The sequence below is a fragment of the Haliotis asinina genome, chromosome 10, assembly GCF_037392515.1.
Source record: "Haliotis asinina isolate JCU_RB_2024 chromosome 10, JCU_Hal_asi_v2, whole genome shotgun sequence".
NCBI lineage: Eukaryota > Metazoa > Mollusca > Gastropoda > Lepetellida > Haliotidae > Haliotis > Haliotis asinina.
Window position 1 is genome coordinate 34045232 of NC_090289.1, and position 25841 is coordinate 34071072.

The window sequence follows — 25841 nt, forward strand, 5'->3', positions numbered from 1 at the left end:
TTTTATGTATCTGGCTTATAATGACTTAATGGTTGCTTTCTTTGTGGAAACATTAAATGTACCATTCTGGGTATGTATCACGTACATTTCAAGGAACCGAAACAAAATTTCTAAACTTTCGACTGGGCAGTGTTGACTTACATACGTATCCATATTCGGTCGTGTTCCTTTCTGTCATGCGACATGTTAATTGTAAATAGGAATACGGGTAAATCTATGAGGAGTGAAGCGATTGCTTGTGTCCCTTCTTCCTACATCAGACTAACACTACGTTACCTCCTCATATCTATTTCATAACCTTTGCTGTAGTGAATTTACATGTTCGTCTTTAAGGTTCGCTGAGCTAAACAATTCGGAATACCCCTCAAAATAGGACAGAAGTTACTTTGATTTTGCACAGTGACTACATCTGATCCTTTCAAAACTGACAATAATGATTAATCTGGATATAAATTTGTTTAAGTTAAAATATCCTCTTTTCTTTCTATTCAGAATTCTCCTAACGTTCGTCCTTAATATGCACTGATTCCACCAATTCGGTTTTTAATGTTTGATCAAAACCCTGAAGAAACGTACTTTAATTAACTTCTCTTGACCTTTTCCAGGAAACAGTGACTTTCCTGTATAATGATACCGAAAGCAAATGGTACAAACGGTATATCATCAACTTTGAAATATAAATATAACATTAACTCAATAACCTATGACATTATACAATACGGTAGTTTCATTCTTGCATTAATTTCAAGACTTTCAGAGTTAAACTTTCAGAGTTTAAAAGTATCACAACCTACAAAACCAGAAACGGATTTCACACATTGTTTAGTCAAAGAGTATTCAAGAATATATACATTCTTCGCGTGAAAACATGGGTTTGAGCTTTTCGCCAAAGACATATGTTAAGTTGGTAACTCTTTTGCGCTTCTATCGGCTGGCCAAATAAGCCATCGCGACTGAGGTTACCAGAAGTCAGCAAGAGAACCACACAAACAGATGGTACCGGACACTGAAAGAGTACCTGGAACTCAATCTGGATAGAACCCTTAAAGTCTATTTACACCCTTACTCCTCTCCGTATTGGAATCTGTGGCATTTTATCTAGATGAACCTGCTAGGACGATCGGTACCACAGCATGTATGAATAGCTGAATAGATGAATGAGCTGAACTACACGAAGACGATTCTCATGAACCACAATCATATTTGCATTGAGGCTAATTTGGCGTTTTGCATTGTCAGGAAGAGCCATTAGAATGTGTGGGGGTAAGATATATATCTGGTAGAGTGATACACAAGAACTACAGTGCATCTCCCTTGATGGAAGAACCGTGTTGTATCACTTCAGTCTGTGCCGTTCACATAACGGTTTTATCTGGGAAGCTGAATAACAGGGACAGAAAAAACAGAGTGAACAAACATACTACCTATAAACTCTGTCGACACTGTATTGTGCTTTCATCTTCGAACAATAAATGGTAGAGATATTTTGAGAAAAATACACCAAATTTCCTACACCTTTCCCTTAAAATGTTTTCTTTAACCTTTTTTCACATGACGCCATACTTCTTTCGAACGGTTCACTGCCTGTTCTAAAAAAGAAATTCTACTGACTCTCGGGGAGAACATTATTATGTGATAAAGGATCTAGTTCTGTAACACTCAGCACAGTTCATCAAAGCCACATATGTACAGTAGAGTTACAGCATTGAAAAAATATAACTTATTACAGGTGCATCAAGAAAACTGTACACCTACGCGGGTCTTCAGCATGTTTTCTAACGCATGACGATTGTCAATAATTATTCGTGACATCGCATGACAATATGACACGTATATATGTGTTTCAAAATGGTCCCTTAATCTTCTACTTCTACTGATGTAGCAAATGACTGGGTTTGGGAATAACTGAAATTATTGTTTCAGATAAAGGGAATTATATCCACGAGTCATAAATCTACGCAAATAAGTTAACGTTTATTAGGCTAGGAATAACGTGCTGGATCTACGTTGCTTCCAAGAATCGTTATTAAAAGACGAAAGGCATACGCAATTAAATTGCAAGTGTTCGATGAAGGCCTAGTGCCGCAGACTTAAATCAAGTGCCAAGTTTGGCTCAACTTTCATCTACTAAAATATGCATCAGAAACATTACCTCTTGTTGTCAGACGCTATCCACGAAATGTTACCAATTTTCACAGTGTAATCATATTTTATTTTTATTTTGATGGACAATATCCTTTTTATAATAACAAAACTATCCGTCCTAATCGGTTTGGGGAAATGGCAAGACATTTTTAATTTGTTTTTAAATGTTGCTAATCAGTTTAGATGTGACGTTAGCGTTGGACGTCATGATATTCCATCTTTGTCGCATTCCAGACCGCCGTCACATTCGGATTTCACGTGAAATAACGGGTAATACAACGTATTTGACTGCCAAACGTCAACGCTTGGGGGTTCAAATACATTCCATTCCATCCAGGAATCAATTACTCCCACATAACGCATACAGTTTACGTCATGGACAAAACTCAACGTCATGCTCCATACTGAAAATTACTCATACACGTCTCTGCCTGAATACTAACGCATATAGATGTCAGATTCAACCCCCAAAAATGTTGACGTTATCAAAACCTTAAACTCGCCCTATGCTGCAAAAACTTTTAAAATCTATCGCATTATTTCTCACGTATTTCGTTTTAAATCATTTTTATACATTTGATTACACGATGCCATTTGTGTGCTGGCGATTGGGTGCCTGACTCTGAGGGTGCGGGTTCGAATCCCGGATGGGACTCAACCAAAAAAGTACTAGAATTTGTACTTTACTGAGAAAGTGAAATCCCAAATATGGCATCAGTTGAATCATTATACATTGGTGTATACTTACGTTTACTCGGTGGTGTATTTGGTCTCATGCTTTTTCGTACGTGTACTTTTTCACATTGTTTGAACAATTCATTAATTTGGCGATATACCAAGAACCTTAGTCAGCCAAGGGTTACGTAGGGTTACATTCACACCCATGTGAATTATAGCTGTGGCTTAGTGCAATTCACTGTTCAACAATGTGAAAAAGTTAAGAAAGGTAACACATGGCTTCATATCAGTGCAAAGGAGTCGTGTTCACACTTTGGTATACACAATGTTAAAATGTGTTTGCTTTGGTTACAGACTCACGCCCATGTTAATTAAAGCTGCGATTTGGACCTATCAGTGTCTCGAAATGTGGAAAAGTTAGTTAATTAGTAACACATGGCTTTATATCAGTGCAAGGGAGTCATATTCACACTTTGGTAAAGACGATGTTAAAAAAGTTTTTTGCTACGGTTACAGACCCATGCCCATGTGAATTATATCTGTAATTTGGTCCTATCAAAGTCCAACAATGCAGAAACGTTATAAAGTAATTCATGGCTGTATAACACTGCAGAGAAGTTATATTCACATTTCAGTTAAGATAATGTTGAAAATGTACTATATCTGTAATTTGGTCCTATCAAAGTCCAACAATGTAGAAACGTTATAAAGTAATTCATGGCTGTACAACACTGCAGAGAAGTTATATTCACATTTCAGTTAAGATAATGTTGAAAATGTACTATATCTGTAATTTGGTCCTATCAAAGTCCAACAATGTAGAAACGTTATAAAGTAATTCATGACTGTACAACACTGCAGAGAAGTTATATTCACATTTCAGTTAAGATAATGTTGAAAATGTACTATATCTGTAATTTGGTCCTATCAAAGTCCAACAATGTAGAAAAGTTATAAAGTAATTCATGACTGTACAACACTGCAGAGAAGTTATATTCACATTTCAGTTGAGGTAATGTTGAAAATGTACTATATCTGTAATTTGGTCCTATCATAGTCCAACAATGTAGAAACGTTATAAAGTAATTCATGGCTGTACAACACTGCAGAGAAGCTATATTCACATTTCAGTTAAGGTAATGTTGAAAATGTACTATATCTGTAATTTGGTCCTATCAAAGTCCAACAATGTAGAAACGTTATAAAGTAATTCATGGCTGTACAACACTGCAGAGAAGTTATATTCACATTTCAGTTAAGATAATGTTGAAAATGTACTATATCTGTAATTTGGTCCTATCAAAGTCCAACAATGTAGAAACGTTATAAAGTAATTCATGGCTCTACAACACTGCAGAGAAGTTATATTCACATTTCAGTTAAGATAATGTTGAAAATGTACTATATCTGTAATTTGGTCCTATCAAAGTCCAACAATGTAGAAACGTTATAAAGTAATTCATGGCTGTACAACACTGCAGAGGAGATATATTCACATTTCAGTTAATATAATATTAAAAATGTATTATATCTGTAATTTGGTCCTATCAAAGTCTAGCAATGCAGAAAGGTTGTAAGTAACCCATTGCTTTATAACACTGCCTAGGATTTATATTCACATTTCGGTTAAGATAATATTGCAAATAATTTGGCATTTCGACAAGAAAAAACGAAAGGTTGTTCTTTTGGATTTTTTTCCGTATCATCATGATGGCTGTTCCCAAGCTTCTGTCCTAAGTTCTCAAGTGTTAGACCTCGGCTTTACCGAGTCAGAAGTTTATGATTCGCGGTTGAGACTTAGGTCACCGGAGCTGGATGAGAAGGGAGGAACGTTGTCTGTCATAACAAGTGGATGATACAGCTACGTGCCGCACCCTGAACCAGAGGAGAGATACCTTTTACAACTTGTTCACGATGTGACTCACCGCTTCACATAATGGTTACATGAGGTGAATTGGGGTTCCACTATTAAAGTCGCGTCATTGCACTTACATAGAGACGCGCATGCACGTGTGTTGTATATGTATGCTAGGCTGGGTACCAGTCCGCACTAATACCGGTTTTATAGTGTTAACACGCTGATAAATCACCCTACACTTTAACATAGGTACTACACCCAAACACAGAGAATTGACAAAGATCTAAGTCATCCTTGGTTTATCTCTCAACCACGAGGCAAGGAAACTACAAGCACCATATTTAACATATTTCCGTATGATAATGATGACATGACTCGATCTTCCAATCTTTCTCACTAGATCTCAGCACAGATTCTCTGTCTGTAGATCACGGGAATGGACAATAATATGCAAAGCACCATTGCCAAGACACGTTGAAGCCAACAGCAATAGTGCATAAGCATTACATATGCCAACAGAGTTTATATATTTGTGCTGGTCAGAACTCCTTTGCGCACTGAAGATCTTTCTTCGCTCATCTGCTCTTCGGGTGTAAAATATTATTAAAAAACCTCACTGGCTCATTCTGTGGCTTAAAGTTGTGTTCAACGTCAGAGTCCCATTGACAGAGCGGGACGAATACAATTGCAGTATTGATAGTTGACATATTTAACAAACAATGAAACGATAAATAATAAAAATCAAGATGGATTGATATTGAACAGTATTCGAATTATATCACGGTGTGTAAGCTTTACGTATGATAAAGGACGAAATGATGCATGTCTCATGCCATTAGCGAGGATATACCGCTGACAAATCTAGAAATCTAGAAATCTAATCAACTGACGAGACACAGGCTCCTGGCATGCGCAAGGTACTCTCCACAGCAAATTGCGGAGCCTGAGCCATCCGTGTCCTCCGAAATTAAGAGAAAGCATTCTAATCATATGAAAACGCGATCTCTTATACCACATTCAGGAAGGGATTTATATCCCATGGTGACTTACTTTTGACGCACTGTGTCCCATCGTCGGAAGGGTTGAAGCCGACCCTGCAGGTGCATACATTCTGGACGCACTCACTGTTGGACACAGCATCTTCACAGTCGCTGTCAATTGCGCATGTTTTGTCTCCTATCTTTCCTGTTGAAAAAATACATAGTCTTTGTAAACATGGATTACAATGATAGAACGTATAAATGTTGAGACAGTACGTAACATATCTGACAAACGCACGACGCTCACACCCGGAATACCTGTGATAGAAAAAGGATGTATTATTTCTGTCGTAAACAAAATTAAGACAAACCGGTGTCAAAGGAACATTTACACTCATGAAAGTACAACCGATGTAACAGTTCGTAGTATACGTATTGCAAAAATTTCAAGGTTGTTTTCATTTTAGTTACCACGTTCATTGTGCTCTTATCAGTGAGAACGTTAGATCGGTTTTACTTAACACTTCACAAATGAATATCACTATGTTCATATAAGTTCATTTACAAATACCTTAGAAGAAAGAAACAATAGAAAGTGTATATTAATTGCGAAATCTGTAAATAAGATAAAGGCGATTAATATCATAGAACGTCCATGTTACGTTATATGAGTGGGAGCAAATGAGATTACAACAATGCATCTGCGCAGAAAACACAAACAACAAAAAAAGAAGAAGAGTAGACAGAACGATATATAAATACAGTCAAGTTTAATCAATTTGACGTTCATAACAGAAAATAATCAGGCAGTGATAAGATATGCGGCAACGAAGAACAATAAGCATCTGTATCTATCGCAAAGCGCGCCCATTACCGTCTCCAGATAACAGTAATATGATTCAGAGAAGCGTGTGTTTTACTTTAATGTTTCTTTAAGGGCGTTGTTAGCGTTTATCGCTCTTCAGCGTGTTGTTTTTCTAAATGTAAGGTCTCAAAGAGGTCCGCATTATTGTTCATTATCAAGATCCAAACCTCTTAAACTAGTGCAAAGTGTATATTTTCTAAATACGTTAATTGACAAGTACAGATATATAACAGGCAACTTAAGATCTTCACAGAATATGTACATCGGAGACATATTTCTTTTAAAAAATACGAGAAATCTTTAATGCAAAATCAAAATCTATACTGCCTATAATGCAACATAAAGAAAGATAAGATATTTATACAAAGTAAATTACTCAAAGTCGTTGAAAGAGAATTATGTGACATGAAGAATCGTTAAAGTATAGATACTTACTTATTGTACAGCCAGTAAGGTTATCGTGCCTATAGTAACCAGATTCACAGGCACATGTTCCGTTCCTTGAACAAACACCTCTCGTATAGGCGTCCCAACACTCTTGGTTTAACGTGCAGCGGTCTCCAAACTTACCTGAAAATTGGTACATACTTACTATAAGTCAAAAGCTGATAAAGGATACATATGAAAAGGGTACATCCATGTCTCGGGTGAAGTCTGTATAGCAGCATGTCCTGTGTGTTTCGGATTAGTGTCTCTGCCAACGCCTGAGAGTCGGTGAAGCTATTTTACTGGGGGTATTCCGAATGTAGCTCACGTTTGGGTAATAAAACGGTTTTCACGTCACCTTGTGGCTGAGTATGATCAACGATCCTTCAAGAACATTCCTTGTAACCCGACTACTATTCCTCCAAAACGAACAGATACACAACCCATATCAACTTCCGGAGTCTAAGATTCTCCAACACGCCCCAATTGGCACCATCAGTGACTTCATCAATGATCCGACCCAAAACAATAGATTAAGGAACTTTTAAGCGCAAGGTTTCGGAGCGACTGTGTCAAAACAACTACTACGCACGCCATACATCGCGAAGCAGGATAGAGATATATGTACGGAATCCTGTAACGGCCATCTCGAAAGCCAGGCATGAGACTGATGAAGTGTGAGTTGGTCCAATCATTCTAGACATTCAACATCATCAGCCAATCAGCGTCGACTTCATCTGATTTATAGCTGCCGCACCTCATGACGTGCACGTGAGGATGACACGCCTTCAGTCGAGTCTTTTTAAACAGTTTATTTATTTCATTTCGTCCAAAACGCGGTAATACTAGGTTTGAGAGAAGTTTCCCGAAGCTTATCATTTCTGAACATATTGTGTAAGTTTTGTGGGTAAAGAAATCATATCTGCTATAGCTAATAGCTGTTCCTGTTCTTATACCGATGGCTCAAGATTGTATCTTAAGTCGCACACGCCTGACATGTGTATACAATATTACATGATGAAACTGTCACATTGTTCAGGGGTTTTGAGTTTCACGAGCAGAAAGATGTTACAGTGAGTGAGTGAGTTTAGTTTTACGCCGCTTTTGGCAACATTCCAGCAAAATCAGGGCAGGGGGCTCCAGAAATGGGCTTCACACACTGTACCCATATGAGGAATAAAACCGTATCTTCGGTATAATGGGCGATTCTTTAACCACTCTGCTACCCACCGCACCCAATTTCATCCAATTAACCACACACATTTTTTGAGTAACTTTATCAACTTGCTTGTCTTAGAAATTGAAATTTTAGAGATTGATGTACTCATAGTTTGAGATTAAAGGAATGTAGATATAACGCCATAGTGACAATATAAACTCCGTCTGGTCAGTATGTGTTTGTAAGGCACTGGGACACTGGTATCGCGAATATTGAATAGTGATGAAATTCTTTAAAGGTGTGTAGAAGTGACTGCTGCAGTAATACAAGAAAAATCTCATGGATAACAGCTTCTTTATTAAAATTGTGTTTATCACGACGTTTCTGGGTTAGGAAGAATAGGCAAGAACTAGCCCAGAATTGTCATGGTAAACAAATAAAGAAGTGGTTATCCATAAGATTTTCATTGTATTATTGAATACTGATTTATACAGACAGACAGACAGACAGACAGATATACATGTAGTCCGATTCGTACAATCGTCTCAGTTCTAAGCACAGATTTTGTCCGGCTATAGAATCAGCAATGGCGCTTAAATCTACACCGCTTAAAGAACATATTAAGATTAAAACAGTTAACAATGCGCTTGTGTGTGATATCTGGAAAGTTAATAACATGTATGACGGTTATATGTGCATCAAGGTACAACGTGGTAATTGCCTAAAAGCCGTTTTTATCATGTTTTACAGGTTTTATCCCGTTTTACCATTTGTTAGAAGAGATAAGCTGGAAGTCATAGAGTCATAAAACAAACGTTAGTGAAAACCACTGATATCACAACATGGCAGTTTGCATTTTGTAACACGTACATAAAGTTGAGTCAGAGCAACTGTTAAAAAAATGACTTGCGACGCTACCCATTTACACAACTCCCGACATGTGGTTCTTTCCAAAAGCGTCCTAGACCGTAATACAGCCTCCTCACAAACGCCTCCCTGTATAACCCCTCACTTGTTCTCTACTAGAAAGGCAAGGAGGATGAACGTCATGAACGTTTATAATCTCCTGTGTTTTACTTGCAAAGACGTTATAACTTATTGCGTTGCTTTCTTGTAAATCAGTCACGACATTCTCATTCAGATTTCAAAGTTCACTTGTCACTATATCTGGGGCAGGCGTTGGTCAGTACTGTCAGGTACATAATATAAGTTCTGTGCTTTACTCGGTGGTAATACGGTTCTTTTGTATCAGTGTTATCCGAGTGTTAGTGGAACTCCGTGCACTGCAAGCGACATATTATGACGTCATACTATTGTACATACATACTGCAGCCTCTCGGTGGAGAGTTTAGCGGTTACCGTGGCAGCGAGTAATATGTTTTCCAGTTGTCACTCTCCTGGGAGGGGTGACACAGAAACTTGTTCAAGTGTTATTGACCAATATAATCAAACTATCTTTACATGAAAGCGATACACGATACACGATAATACTACATAATGTCTCCTAGTTGGAGCAGGATCTGCTCAAAGTGAGTTCCGTTTCCATATTTAGTTTGATGTATACATTTGGTCGTGAAGCCTATACTGGTACCGGTGGATTTTACAGATGTGGCAGTCGCCAACATGGTGCTACTAATTAAATCTACAAACTCACATAAAATCAATGTCCCTGAAATAAAATAATAAAAATAATGTCGAATGGTGTTGCTAATTTAAAGCTCATTTTATGTCAGCTACCCTGATATACATCTTTTTACAGTCAACTACCCTGATATACAAAATTTAAATATATTTTTCAAACAATGTTGAATACCTCATTAACTTGAATCTTTCCGAGTGGTAATATTAATTTTCGGGATAAAACATACGTTGTTCCTTTATGTAAGTGTCTGTAATGAGCATGTCATTAGACAAGACACCCGTAGTGTATCACAGTCGTTCAAGACATGTTTATTCCACTATCATTCATTGCTGACATTAACAAACGTCTGCAAAAGTGATATCATTAATGGCCAACGCCGTAGGTAAGCAATCCTCAAACAGAATCGTGTCCCGAAGGCAAAAACGATGTCAGCGACCAAATGGCTTGCTTTAAGTTAAAAGGTTTCTTTAATTACCTCACACGTGCTCACTATCAACGGTACGCCATGAGAATATTTTCAGAGGCATCCAAATGTCACCACAGATAGTTACGGGAGCAAGTGCATATTGTATGCACTCCTTGTACAATGAAACACGTCTTGGGCCTTGTGTGAAGTATCTGTGTTAATGGATCGACATGCAAACGTCCAGAGAATCTGGAGGCTTTCTATCTCAGAATTGAGCACTTTTATGATCTTTTCATCAGCAAGACATGACTTTTTGCTATTTACAGGGCTCATGACCGGTAACGTATTTACTGATCACAGATTATATGTGTTGCATTACACAGTAGAACATAGGTGATATTCGGGACAAATGCCTGGAGCTTTAGGAACAATAACACCATATCTATACACTTTGGGCAAATATTGTTCACAGTACAACTGTCCCATTCTTTCATGTCTGATCTAGAAACATACTGCTAAAAATTATAGGATAATGCAACTCTTGTTCTTGTAGATTTGGAGAGAGTGAGTATAGTTTTACGCCGATTTAGCATTATTGCAGCAACATCCCTGCGACGAAAACCGGAAGTATGCTTTACCTATCTGTGGAATCGAACCCGATTTTTTAGCATAATGTGGGAAGGTTTTAACCTCCACGATAACCCACAGTCCTTTATACATTTAAAGATTAAACATGTGACATCATACCTGGTTAATGCTGTAAATCTTATTTAATTACAGTTCACTATTTCGTCAGTGCTGTCAAGACCTCACGATTTCAGGTCTGAATTGCATGACTCATAACACAACGAGTGGGGCCTTTCGTGATCTGTGCAACATATATCCCTAACCAATTTTCTTGATATGCTTGTCTTCTCCTTGGACATATGTACAATGTTGTACAAGTTGTACAAATGTGATAAAAATGTTACTGACGTTATTAACCTAACTATATTTTACGAGACCAAAACGTTTTTCCCAAAGAGAAGCGGCTACTGTTTATAGTTCTACAAGACTCCTTGTTTATTTACAAGAGTTTCTGGACAAATATAAACGTAGACGTTATACAGAGATAGAATTGAGGAATTACACTTCACCCTTAGGTGATCCTTCAATATAAACTGACATCGACGTTGTTATAATCACAACCGAGCTAGTTATTCTGAAGTAAACGCTGTTGAAAATACCATCAAAACACGTACCAGAGATTGTGTCATTCACACACGTCTATCTGATGTAGCAAAAATGTGCATCATTGACGAACGCTCGCCATAGTAATACCCTGGAGCTATTATAACATTGGTTGCTGTATGTTGAAGACAACAGCTTGTGATCAGTGTTTATTTGAGACATTTGGGGAATGTTTCGGCAGAATCCTTACAAAGTCTAATTTCGGTTAAGATATGCTCCGTGAAAAGGGTAATAAGAAGTGTTATCTTAAGAAAAAAACAGTGAAAATGATCACAGGGTATGAGATGATGGTGGGCGAATATCATATCCGTGATTGTCTAAAAAAATGAATGAGTTGAGTGCTTGCTTTGCTTCAACAGTATTCCAGTTATTACACTGCGTGTCATATTGACGACGGAGGAAAGACTCAGATGAGTCAGGTCTCAGTTGTCTAACACACGGCCATTTGTGGACGTAAACTCGTCGGGGCGCACTGGGTCTCGAACCCACGATCGTTTAGATACATTGGCATGATTTCTAATCGTACCATTATCAGAACGATGGTTTTGTTTTCATTACCTTTTCACACAATGTGGAACAGCAAATTAACTTGAAAATCTTTTCACTTCTTAGGGTGAAGCATGCGCTGTGCCCTTATATCAGTGTGTGTAAAGTGTATATCATGCGTCAAGAAAAACGTAGTGTATTACAGTCTTGTCATTGCAATGTGTATTCCAGTAGTATTCATTACTGATATTAACAAACTTCTGCCAACTGATACCATAAATAGCCAAAGCCGTCTCCCAGAAAGCAATCCTCAAACAGAATCATGTCCGAAGGCATAGAGAAAATGTAAGCGATGAAATGACTTGCTCTACTTTAATGTGTTTTGGAATAAGTTCAATCATGCTCACTATCAACGGTACGCCATGAGAGTACTTTCAGCGGCATCCAAATGTCATCACAGATAGTCACAGCAGCAAGTGCTTATTATATGCATTCCTTGTACAATGAAACACATACTAGCCCCATGTGGAGTTTTTACCAACAAGCATCTGTGTTAATGGATCGACATGCAAACGTTCTGAGAATCTCGAAACATGCATTCTATGCGAGAACTGTGCATTTGTGTTTTCCTTTCATCATCAAGACATATCTGTTTTGTTGTTTTTATGACCCCCCGTGGCCAGTAATGTACTTACAAATTACAGACTGTCTGTGTTATTTTTCACAGTAGAACATACCTGATGATCAGAAGAAGTGTAGCATATTTATACACTGAGGGCAAGTATCTTTTAAGGACAACATCACGATATTCGATCCCGCTTATATAAATTCTCATCCAAAAGCTCACTGAAACTTTCTGTTAAAACAAGAAAATGCAACTCTTCTTGATTTTTCTTGATTTGGAGAAAATTAGTATGGTTAAATGCACTATTCCAGTAACATCAATGCGTGGGCACCAGAATATTTGTCCATTTAGAGGTTAAATAATTATCATATATGCAGAATATGTAAGCTATATTACATTTCTAGCCATTAATGACACATTGACAAAGATGCACTCCCTCCTAGCGGAATTACAAAAAATGACAAATTAATTTCGGATGATTAAAAACACAACTGGACAATGCTGTAAATCACAGTTAATTGACGATTTCGACAATGCTGTCATGAACTCGATTTCTGTTCTAAATGGGATAAGTAAAAATACATAGCGTGGACCTCTCGTGATCTGCAACATGCTCCCAAAGAATTTCCTTGATATATATCTCTCATCCCCTTGTACATTTATACAATGATCTACAAAGATGATAAAAATGGCGTGCATTACTGCTTCGTGCCGACAGCAAAAATATCTACCAAAGTGCAACGGCTCCTAATTATAGTTCTACAAGACTCCTTGTTTATTTACACGGGTTTTTTGCCAAAGCGAAACGTAGACGTTATACAGAGATAGAATTGAGGAATTACACTTCACCCTTAGGTGATCCTTCAATATAAACTGACATCGACGTTGTTATAATCACCACCGAGCTAGTTATTCTGAAGTGAACGCTGTTGAAAATACCATCAAAACACGTACCAGAGATTGTGTCATTCACACACGTCTATCTGATGTAGCAAAAAGGTGCACCATTGACGTACGCTTGTATTACCCTGGAGCTATTATAACAATGGTTGTTGTATGTTGAAGGCAACACCTTGTGATCAGTCAGTATTCGAGACATGTGGGGAATGTTTCTTGAGAATCCGAACTACGTCTCATTTTGGACATATGTTCAGTGAAGCTAGGAATAAGAAACGCTGTCTTTAGAAAAACAGTTGGGATGATTACAAAATACGTGATGATGGAGGGCGAATATAGAGTTTGTGGTGGTCGAGGAGAGTGAGTGTATACCAGTCATATCAATGCGTGTCAGTTTTTTAAACGTCATCGGAGCGAACCGGGATTCGAACCCATGATTAGTGGTTGTGGGGCCTTGGACCACAGGGCAATCCATGTCCACGTAAGTGTATGTGCAGTGATGTTGATACCGTGTACCATATTTCTACCGTCAACAACGTTATTGTGCTTTTGAGCCCTTAATCCAGTTCCAGTTCTAGTGAGTGTTATTGATGGCTATGAGATATGTTCACAGATGTGCATTGTATAGAATCTATTCTGTCAAGCATGAGATATTCAAGGAGCAATTGTATGGAAATACTCTTGGAACAACTGTTTCCGATGAGCAGGATAGACTTAACTATTTTGTACCACAAAGGATTGTAAAATGCCTCTATTAGGCTGCATCAAAATAATTAAATGTTTTTCGGGCACATTTGTTTCAAACGTGGCGAGGGCGGTAGGACTTTCTGTTCAATTTTTGATAGACAAAAGTGACGAGGGAGGAACAATTGTTTTATTTTTCTCTCCAGATACACAGTTTGGAGAGTTTAGCACGTGTTAATGAGTTGTGGATTCAGTAACACTCGTTCTTACAGGCACGCAGTCTTATCGTGGACAAATGCATGATCGGGACGCAGCCAAGTCAAATTTATTTTTCTTAAATGGCAATAATAAACTGTTACGTACATAAATAAAAGTGACACGCCGATGCCCGAGAAACATTTCGCCTTTTTAAATTTATCCTTACTTTCTTTGGCCCATCATTGAAAAACGCACTGCATGTTTGATCCATAAAAATGTTTTGAGTTGTACCATACTTCCGCGAGGATTTTTAAGTGACCAGTCGAACGCTCTTTGCATATGCATACGGTGCCTCTGGTGGGGCAGAAAAAACCTTAACTAATCGCAACGAACTGGTATCATCACTACTTCTATCGTGAGCCATAAACTCATGAAATAGTAAGAAATTTAGGAATTGTAAAATGGATTCAGTTTTTAGTAGATGTGTCTAATGAATAATGGAAGGATATTGTTGTTTCTACTACAGTGCTCCATGACTAAAACATTGATACATTCATGTAGGAAAGTCTATATTTGAACCCCTGCAATAATAGTTAAAAATACGCCTGTGTTTGGAAACTAAAGCTACTGTCCTGGCTTTTTTTTGAGTTTTTGTTATGTGTTGTCATATCCTTTTCAAGACGTAACCTTTTGTGGTTAATTATTTCTGTCGATATCCGCAAAGGTATGGAAACGAATTGTTGTTTTTGGCCACATGTCAAGATTTAATCTCTCACTTCAGACACTAAATACTGGTATTGTCATGTAATGCTTATCTTAATGGCCGTATGCAATTCTACTTGTGAGCCACCCAGTAATGTTAAGCGGTCGTGCGTCCTACTGGCAACAAGGCAATGCGATCTGTTTCATGTTTTGAAGAGGCCAAATTATTTATCAAAGAGAGCTATGGAAGAACATGTAACAACGATACATCCTTCATTTCTCAAGATAGACAGCCTTCTTATCAGGCAAATACGCACTTGTACTTCAGGACATACAGCTTACTCGTTGTTATCAAGAACATTATAAAGTTGGCAAATATGCAAAATCCATTTGGCTGATAATGGCAAGATGACTTCGTTGTTGATGCTTTAATGGAAGATAAAGACAACCTGTTCTCAAGAACAGGCAAGGACTGTGCAAAGAGAAGACGAGAAGGTGTCTGGAAAATAGTAAAGGTAAACATCGTACGTCTTCCCAAGGAAAGGGAGATAACTATGAAGTCCAGTATCACTCTTGACGAAGTGGGCTGAAATTTTGGTTGAACTGACAAATCTGAATCATGTACTGAAATCGACATCTGTAAACAACACTGCGAGTGCAACGAAGAATTCGGTCGATTGCGAGATTCACAAAACGCGTTCACCGTCAACTGAGCGTCGACAGATACTGTTTGATGTTTTGTCTCGTTTCAGGTCTACTTGTTCTAGTGAACTGATGAAGTTTACGTAATAAAACCCGTTTTATTATAAGACTGATCTTGATTATCGATCAGAAGGTCTTCCGTCCGCCACCATATTTAGCAAATGCATGTGACAGCAAATGTGAAGTATGGTTGGTCGGTAAGAAGAAAATAACGGTTAATCAACACAAAATTACATATTTCCCCCTTCGACATGTTTGCTCTGCAAGTGTTCTTACAATGCCTTCAGTGTACGTATGTCTGCCTGTGTTGCCAGCTGACTCCTTAGATATGTTGAGTCAAGAGTTTCTGGGGGTTTACACTCGATGCTTATAACTCGCCATGCATCCATTACCTCTTGTTTAGCTGGCTGAGCATCACTGCCAGGGGCTGTAACCATTCAAATCAGCGCTCTTTTCCTCCTAATTAAGATTTAAAGCTTGTTCCAAAAACAACACACTTGTCTTAAATTGTATAATTATATTTTAAGTAGGTTTCTAAGTACAAGTATTTATCATTATTTGTTTCTAATTGGGTAACTGCACGTTCAAAATTCTGTTTACAATCTTGTGAATTGTTTTGGGTTTTTTTTGACTTGTCAAACAGTTAACATTTACATCAAAGTGATGTTGTGAAGAGAATGGCAATACTGTCTCATGGAGTACACCTGGATGAGGTTTCCTTGTCAGAAGAAATAATTCGCTGCATTCTGATATGTAACATCATCACAGAATGACGATTTCAAGACGTGATAGCATAACGAGTACAGTCGCTCGGACAGCTTATCCAGTGTACATGGCGTAAAATAGTCTTTAGAAATCATGAAGAGAATATCTAACTTTAATGCAATGGTCTCGTTGTGTACTTGTAATATAGGTAATTTTGCGAATGAACCACGACGCATTCAGTAGATTCACCCTGGCCACTTTGCCTGATTTGTTCTGCAGAGTTGTGCCCCTTGCATACACCAGGAACCTATGGTCGTAGATTTGAATCCCAGTTCGCCTTGAATATTTGTCAATACCATATCCGTAGTTGTGGGTTTCGCCAAAGTGATAAAAGTATAAGGCATATATAATTTCCGCCTTCCCTCCCCACTGACTAGCCCATCTAGATTAACCCGTGAAGGGTAGAACAGGCCTTCAGCAACCCATGCTTGCCATGAAAGGAGACCATGCTTGTCGTGAGAGGCGACTAATGGGATCAGGTGATCAGACTCGCTGACTTAGTTGACACATATCATCGGTTCCCAATTGCGCAGATCGATGCTCATGTTGTTGGTTACTGGATTGTCTGGTCCAGACTCGATTATGTACAGACTGCCGCCATATAGCTAGAATATTGCTGAGTGCGGCGCAAAACTCAATCCACCCACTCACTCACCCATCTAGATTAATGTTTAAAGCGATTGTAAGCCCCTCATTCATGATTTTGTTTTATTCTGCATTACGTAACGTAGCGATATAAACATCAGATTACACCAGAGACCATGTAATAGATTATGGTCTCTTAAAACACTAAAAAGTGACAAAACAGTTCAATATACATCGTAAAGACAAAGGTGACAAATGCCTTTCCATATTCAAAAGAAATCTCGATTTCTCGAGTCCTGACTTATCTTGAGCATTTGTTTGAAAACCAATATCAAATACAAATACAAATGCTAATACGATAAGAACAAGGTGCTTCCACAAACACACGCAAAGGCAAGTGAAGTTCAACAGTCTTACCACTTAAACGCATCGCAGACTGAAGGAATAGAATGTATTTGAGGATATCGACAGATGTGATAAACATCCCACCGTGAACTTAATACGGTGCAATTGTATTACGTATGGCGCATTAAGCATTGTGACGTCGCGATACGTCACAACTCTTTGACGTAACATAGAGTAAGTAAGTAAGAATAGCTGCAGAACCACGTAATGTGGCATGGTGCATTGCGAGACTTACTATGACGCAACACGCATTGGGGCCAACTAAAGTATGAACGGTTTCATGGTTAAGGAGAACTGAACTACATATGTTAATATGTGACGACTGCGTGATATACTGGGTTGTTGCGAAGCGAACATTATAAGGTGTTCACTGTGTGATATAATGGGTTGTTGCGAAGTGAGCATTATAAGGTGTTCACTGCGTGATATACTGGGTTGTTACTAAGTGAACATTATAAGGTGTTCACTGCGTAATATAATGGGTTGTTACGAAGTGAACATTATAAGGTGTTCACTGCGTAATATAATGGGTTGTTACGAAGTGAGCATTATAAGGTGTTCACTGCGTGATATACTGGGTTGTTACTAAGTGAACATTATAAGGTGTTCACTGCGTAATATAATGGGTTGTTACGAAGTGAGCATTATAAGGTGTTCACTGCGTGATATACTGGGTTGTTACTAAGTGAGCATTATAAGGTGTTCACTGCGTGATATACTGGGTTGTTACTAAGTGAGCATTATAAGGTGTTCACTGCGTGATATACTGGGTTGTTACGAAGTGAGCATTATAAGGTGTTCACTGCGTGATATACTGGGTTGTTACTAAGTGAACATTATAAGGTGTTCACTGCGTAATATAATGGGTTGTTACGAAGTGAGCATTATAAGGTGTTCACTGCGTGATATACTGGGTTGTTACTAAGTGAACATTATAAGGTGTTCACTGCGTAATATAATGGGTTGTTACGAAGTGAGCATTATAAGGTGTTCACTGCGTGATATACTGGGTTGTTACTAAGTGAACATTATAAGGTGTTCACTGCCTAATATAATGGGTTGTTACTAAGTGAGCATTATAAGGTGTTCACTGCGTGATATACTGGGTTGTTACTAAGTGAACATTATAAGGTGTTCACTGCGTAATATAATGGGTTGTTACGAAGTGAACATTATAAGGTGTGCACTGCGTGATATACTGGGTTGTTACTAAGTGAACATTATAAGGTGTTCACTGCGTAATATAATGGGTTGTTACGAAGTGAGCATTATAAGGTGTTCACTGCGTGATATAATGGGTTGTTGCGAAGCGAACATTATATAATCTAAGTTGTTCACAGGTCACGAGGGGGGTATGGGTTGACGTAGGGCGAGGGGAGCATAAACCACATCGAGGGGGTATCTCAACCCATGGTCCCCGAGGGACCAGTAAACAACGTATTTATCTTACCGAACTCATCAACGTTGATTTTAAGCTGTTTAAAGCATGGGTATCGGATCGTACACTTCAGTCAACCTGTGTGAATCTAACGATTCGAATCTTGCCTCTTGCTGTTATTTCCCGCAGGTATTGTCTTAGTAAACTCGCCGCGGTGTAATTCCCCTTCTTGAAATTCACAAGGACTACAATTGAACGTTTCGTCAGAATTTATTTATTGCAATGCGAGGCAAGTCCTTTAGTAGCCATCGCTAAATTTTGCGGACGACACAAGAAGCACAAATTAGAGTTATCTCCCTCCGCCGATTTGCATTCGTAATGACCGTGCATCATGCGTGATTCAGTATTATTCGAGATAAAGAAGTACTGCAACGAAGTACCGAATGAGTCGCCATTCTATACCAGGTCCTATATTATATACCTCTGAATGGCTTTGATAACCCAATCAAAATCCATTATTTACTGAAGTCATGGTAGAATGAAGCATAATGGTGAACGCGGGAGTGTATGTTAAAATAACGTAGATTGTTATTGTGGTGTAATCAGAAGAGACACAGTAGGACGTATCTAATTGCAGTGAGCATTGCGCAATTGTGTAGCTATTCGCGACTAACAGTGAACCTTAGTGTGAAGCCGTTTAAACAATATATACACTAATAAGGCTTGAAACGTGACCATGAATATTTTGAAAAATTGAAAAAAAAATACCATCGAAGGTAGTACAAAGAAAACATAAATCATGTACGATATGCATCAAAATATTGCCATTATATAGAAATATTCAATTGGGAATATTTTATATAAATATTTGTATACTTACGTCTAGTACACTGTGTTCCCAGGTTGTTGGAGAAGTATCCGGATAGACACTGGCACGTCCCCTTGCGGCACTCAGAGAAACTAACGTACTGGTCACAGTCACAACATGGTGGTTTGGGTCGACACGACATCCCAATACGTTTGGCTGCACGAGAAGAAAGTCTTCTTCAGTCAGATTGCTGGTCAGTATGGCCACAAGCATAACCTTTGAAACAATTATATTTACTTCGGTGCACATGCCTGTATTTCTTACTACCGAGGACTACAAAGTTTTAGACACTAATGTTGCATGGATGGTACACCAAAATCCATCAGATACTGATATTATATTGAAGTGGCTAAAATCAGGCCGGTTGATTTACGCTGGTAATGAAGTTTATCATTTTACATACACTTCTTCTGAATTCTCTTCGAACGGTACATCAGTTATTTTTCAAGTCGTTAAATTGTCGGTAAATCATGTACAAAAAGTAGTTTTACAAGAATTCCTGTCTTGACGATAGCCATGTTTTCGTTCATCTACAGCATAGTGTTCTACCATGGAAAAAAAAGAATCAAAGTTCCTCTTGTTCATGTTTAAAAACTCAAACAACATAGAAGAACGAAATGCCTGTCAAAAGAAAGTATACATCCATGTTTGACCGTGATATATAATATCACAATCATGTAATGGGTATTCAGTGATGACGGTGCACTTGAGGCTGGTTTAAGAGTTGTGTTTTGGACCTCAAATGTGCAGTCTTTCGGTCACTACTTGAAACCGAGTAACATTTTGAAAACGTTCTTAATCCACTCTACCACGCAGTTGCAAGACCTACACTCGTGAGGCACAGCCACACAATAGTGAAGACAAAATTGACCTGGATAATAATTACTGATGAAAAATTTGTTACAGCACTGGTCTGTCTTGCTAAGATCCAATTTACTGTTTCTTTCCAATCGTAAAATGTGTAACATGGGAGTGAACACAGAGAGTGCAGGATATTGAAGATTTCCTGCGGCACGGTATTAGTTATCTTATTACAACAGACTAGCCGGAATATCTACGTTGTCCTTGACCTTAACCCACCTTCATCAGAACCGTCGAGACAGTCATCCTCAAGGTCAAGGACCCATGACTGTTTTATACAGCGTCTGTTTTTACACGTGAATTCTCCCGGTTTGCATGGACGAGTGACTGGAAGAATTCTCAAATAGAAATTACTAGTGTTTGAACAACTTTGTGTGTATCACAGGTAAACCATGCGTTCCTGGTAGCGTTGCATATTGTCACTACGAATGCAACTTGTGTCACAGACTAAAGGGAGCACTGAAGGTGACTGACTGTTTATCACGAAATTCCAGTTTAATTCAACCTTGTTCTTATATGCTACGATTATCGGGTATTGTCTTGAAATAAATCTAGATTTAGAACAGCAAGAGAAACGCAACTCTGTCCTTCTTTCAAGTTTTAAGATAGAATACATAAACATGAACTTTAGTTAATACTTTTATGAGATTTAATTTTTTCGAAACTTCCGTTTGTTTTCCTGTTCAGTATGTTTCTTGAATACACTGAAACCTTGTTAACTCGAACTCTAGGGAACCTTCGAGTTGGGAGTTATTGTGGCCATGACAAGTAGACCATTTGAGCTTTGTGCTGATGCGGAACAATAAAGAGAGTGCCGACCCCCCATCCTCTCAATCCCATTTGTTTTTCTACCACTTATCACAAAATCACCTCGAGTCCTGTATACAACTCAAAGACATCTCAAAGAGAACATGTGTGAAATCCCTGAAATAGGGCTTACCAATTAGGAAATATTTGTGACCTTGTCGCAATGAAAGTGGCAGGTAGTAAGGACTATATGGAGTTGGTTCCGTTCCGGTCGGTTTAATAAGGTTTTGCAGTAAGTGACAGTTCGCTTTAACTGGGTAAAGGGTCGAAAGGTCATGATAAAACAGTAATGTCACCTTCGGGCTTCTCTATATTCTGTGCCAGTTTGAAGTGAAATGATGACATACCTTCGTCACTTCCGTCGGCACAGTCCATGACGTCATTTAGGACCTGCGTGATGTTGATACATGCGTTGTCCGTGCTGCACGTGAATGTACCGACAAGGCAAGGCTCATTGACTGTGAATCAAACCAAACACACACAGTGCAAGATGTGCAATGTGAACGGCGAGGTGAGATGTGATGTTTGACAACGGTCAGGAACTGTCAGATCATGCAAACACTAACTTGAAGGTGGAGTGGGATTGCAGTGGAATTGTACTGCTGCCACTGGTATTGGGGGAAGGGATCTAGAGTATTCATTCACGTGGACAGGATAACAACTGCTGCAAACATCCATAGGCGTAGGATCTGCTCTCTGGAGTTCTTTACTTTCAATGACTAAAGACTCAACGACTGTGGACTTTTCTCACGAGAGCTGATCATTTCACGAGTATAAACAGTCGATCTAGTTGAATCAAACACATGTTTTACCTGGCTAATGTAATGCATGTGCTGTTAAATAAAGTTTCAAGTGAACTTGTCTGTCCTTTTATACGTCCCCTTCCCCACCCGCCCCGTTTATCAATTTCGAAATGTTGCCCCCAACTTTTAAACTGTTCCTACGCCTATGATGTCACACACACATACCCCACAGCTGCTGTTTTAAGTTACGCTTGTGGTTTTCATACGGAATATACATTGTTCAAAATATGCTTCAGCCCAGCAGTGAACGGGTACCCGGTTGGATGATAGGAAGATGTGACCGATGAGCCAGGTCATTAACAATGGGATTATTACCATTGTAGCATCTCAGGACTAGTGGTATTCTTTTAATGACGCTGATATTCTTTAATTAAATCAATGTGTGCTCACATATCTAATCAGAATAAAAACCAGCAACCATTCTAGCCATGCAATACCCATTCAATCAACTTTCCCAAAATACGCGGTAAAGATCTTCACCGATCTTTCAATCGCTGGACCTGATAGCTTTAGACCATATGAATCATCAGCCATTCTGGTCATACAATACACATAATAACTCGCCTCTCAGGACAAGCAAGATTACAAAAACAAATGTGTTCAAAAACATTACAAAATCTATCCCAGACATCACAAACATTTTCATGTCTGCCAGTGATCCCAGAACATAGGTTATTCCAGATCGCTCCTTGTTCACAACATATGTTAAAGCCGACCCTGGATGGCACAACTACCAGACGGAATGATCGTATTTATCGTTGAGACTCCATTTAGCATTAAAACAAACATTGTTAGTTTACCTGAATACGCTCAGTTAATCATACATAAACCTTATGGCGAATTTGAGGAGGGAAGAATGAAAGAGTGAGCACTTGATAAATATCTAGATTTCCTGAAAAAAGTTAACAGGGCACGAGAAACATAGATACAACTGTAAGATATGTATGATATAAGTAAGACCAGTGTGCGGTGTCAAGAATATTATAAATATCATTTGCACATGTTCATAAAACAGGGACATACTAGATGTTTCTTCAGAATTTCAGTGACGCATGCAGTAGGGTATGCACTTTGATGCAACAATAAAAAGTATGTTCTTTGTTAATATATATATAGTCACACACTCAACTTGCCGAACGTCCTTTGTATAGAGTTCATGTTACACCTATATTATGCTGACTGGTATCGATTTTTTATTCTAGTCGGATATTTGTAGTGGTGCAGATACAAAGATTCCATTATGTTGCAAATTCAAAGACATATGATGTTTATAATACAGTGAAATATAATTACTGTGATAGTGAATGTGCATTGTATAACATGCAGCATAATGTTTTCTTTTTTATAAATAAATAAAGTAATCATTGCAAACAGAAAAGTATCTGACCAGTTTTATTAGTTCACTATGAAAATCTAACCTCCCATAAGCGCAATAAATTATTCAGTTCACATAATCATCAAAAACAGTATACTTTTATTTATCGAAAATATACTAGATCAACAAAGCTTTAGAATTTACACTGCTATTTTTATTACAGACACCACGTGACGTCATACCTTCGTCAGAGTTGTCTCCGCAGTCATTGACGGAGTTATTGAACTTGTCGCGAGGCAAACAGCGTCCATTGGCGCACTGTAACTCAGTCTGCAGGTTACAGAATGGGCCTCCTGTTTCAATTGTGAATAAGATTTGTGATATGTGATGTATCGTATCGGTTTAACTTCAGACTTGAAATATATTTAAAGATTAAAAGGTTTTAAAATATTTAGAAAAAAAAGAAGGAAAATTAACAGCACATTCATGTCTGAACCTATATTCTTTAAAAAACAATATTTTTAACGAGCATTTGTGGCCAACAAATGAAAGAAAGAAATTACTGGCAAAGAAACTATACACACGTTCATCATATTTTCCATCAGGGCAGTCATTGACGTCATTTTGTATTCGCACTTCTGGGATACATCTACCGTTAGGACATCGTGATTCCCCAATTGGGCAGAACGACAACACTGGAATAGAAAACAAGACGTTATGATGATGATGATGATGATGATGATAATGATGATGACGACGAAGACGACGACGACAATAATAAGCTGCCATAATTAATGAAGCTGACAGTAACTTAAAGTGTGCTTGCAAATATAAACATGTCAATCTCAAGCCGGGATTTAAAGACGGTGGTGGGAACGCTTTTTATGTGTACGGCGTAGAAGGTTTCATAACACAGTAGTAGATACAAAATATGCCACACAATTCATGAAACAACTCTTGTTAACTTCAGCATTATTCTGATTAACAGTGGAAGGTGAACTTAAAATTTGAACATTATTGAGAAACTCAAGAAATTTTTTATTTCTATCTAAAGAGAGAGAGAGAGGGGGGACACGCCTGGACGGGTGGGCGGGAGGGCATGCAGAGGCAGGCAGGCACACAGACAGACACGAAGCTATCTTAGTTGCTTCCGATTACGACAGCAGATAAATCACGCGTTAAAAACAGAGTGCATGAAGCGCCATGATAATACTCATGTAATGCACACCTGTTGGTGTACCATCACACATTTAACCACTTTTCCAGGTAAATGACAAACAAAACTCATGAACCTGCAGTCCGCCATAGAATGAAACAAAAACGTGTAAGAGTTTCAAACTATAATCACAGCCTTCATAACAAACCACAATGTTCCATCGAGTGTGTGCAACTGAAGTTAAATAACGGCCTCATTCTTTCATGATAATTTAGTTAATCTGTCATGTTGATCACAACTTAACTATAGGAAAGTAACATAAGAATAACTGCTTTAGCTTAGTCTATTAAATTCATTACTTCATTTGATTTCACTATTTTTTGGAGTACAGATGCCCTATATTGTCTAAGGCGCAGAATACGCTGCCAGAGTTGCATCCCTTAGACATGCCACATTTAAATCAGAGTTCCCCCTGAATATAGACTGTGTCAGCGCAATACCTGTGCTCCAGTACCTATATTTTCGAAGCTCTCTTAACGCTAAGATAGTTGGAAGTGCAATACATTAATTTACCACTATCTTTGTACTAAAAGAGCTTTGAAAATCTAGGCCCAGGCTTCTGACAATAAGATAAACATCAAACACTTCAATCATTTCGGACTTCCTGATCCAAAGCGGCTAAGAACACACAGATCGTTCATACCATCATCAGAGGTTGAGAATGTATTGTACTTTTCACTCTCACAAGAAGTTAAGACGCCATCCTGGAAACGTATAACTGCTCAACGCGACATTAACGGCAACTCTCGTTACATGAGATTACATGCGTGATTGGAGTGATTCTCTACCCATTTTACATCATCCTATTCTACTGACATACGGCAGCGCACATTCTTTACAGATCCTTCAACATAGCTGTCATTCTCATGCACAGCAACCACAAATACAACTACGTGTTCCCCAACTAACGCCGTGTGGTATATGGACATTACTTTACCGCTTGAAAACACACCTTCACTGTTACCAACAATGGGGAACAGCCCGAGCGAGTGTGTCGACCCCCGTCGTTCACGACTGACATATATTATGTATTCTGTACATATCCCATGTAGTTATGGGCTGAAGAATTATTGCGAAATATCCTGCGTATTATTTATAATGTGTGTTTGTCTATGTAATGCACCAGCAATAAACGCATATACCCTTTCCACATTT

At 38.4% G+C, this 25841-nt stretch overlaps 1 protein-coding gene across 5 annotated transcripts in view; it reads right to left on the bottom strand.

The window, feature by feature from the left end:
- LOC137298009 (multiple epidermal growth factor-like domains protein 6) overlaps nt 1-25841 on the bottom strand; it is a 94730-nt gene that overhangs the window by 35947 nt on the left and 32942 nt on the right. For all 5 annotated transcript variants that reach the window (XM_067830036.1, XM_067830035.1, XM_067830033.1 and 2 more), the window contains exons 2-7: nt 24055-24165; nt 23713-23823; nt 21700-21810; nt 19697-19840; nt 6962-7096; nt 5732-5866 (exon numbers count right to left, since the gene is read on the bottom strand). In XM_067830036.1, coding sequence (XP_067686137.1) covers nt 5732-5866; nt 6962-7096; nt 19697-19840; nt 21700-21810; nt 23713-23823; nt 24055-24165 — 747 coding nt within the window. The remainder of the gene's footprint in view (nt 1-5731; nt 5867-6961; nt 7097-19696; nt 19841-21699; nt 21811-23712; nt 23824-24054; nt 24166-25841) is intronic.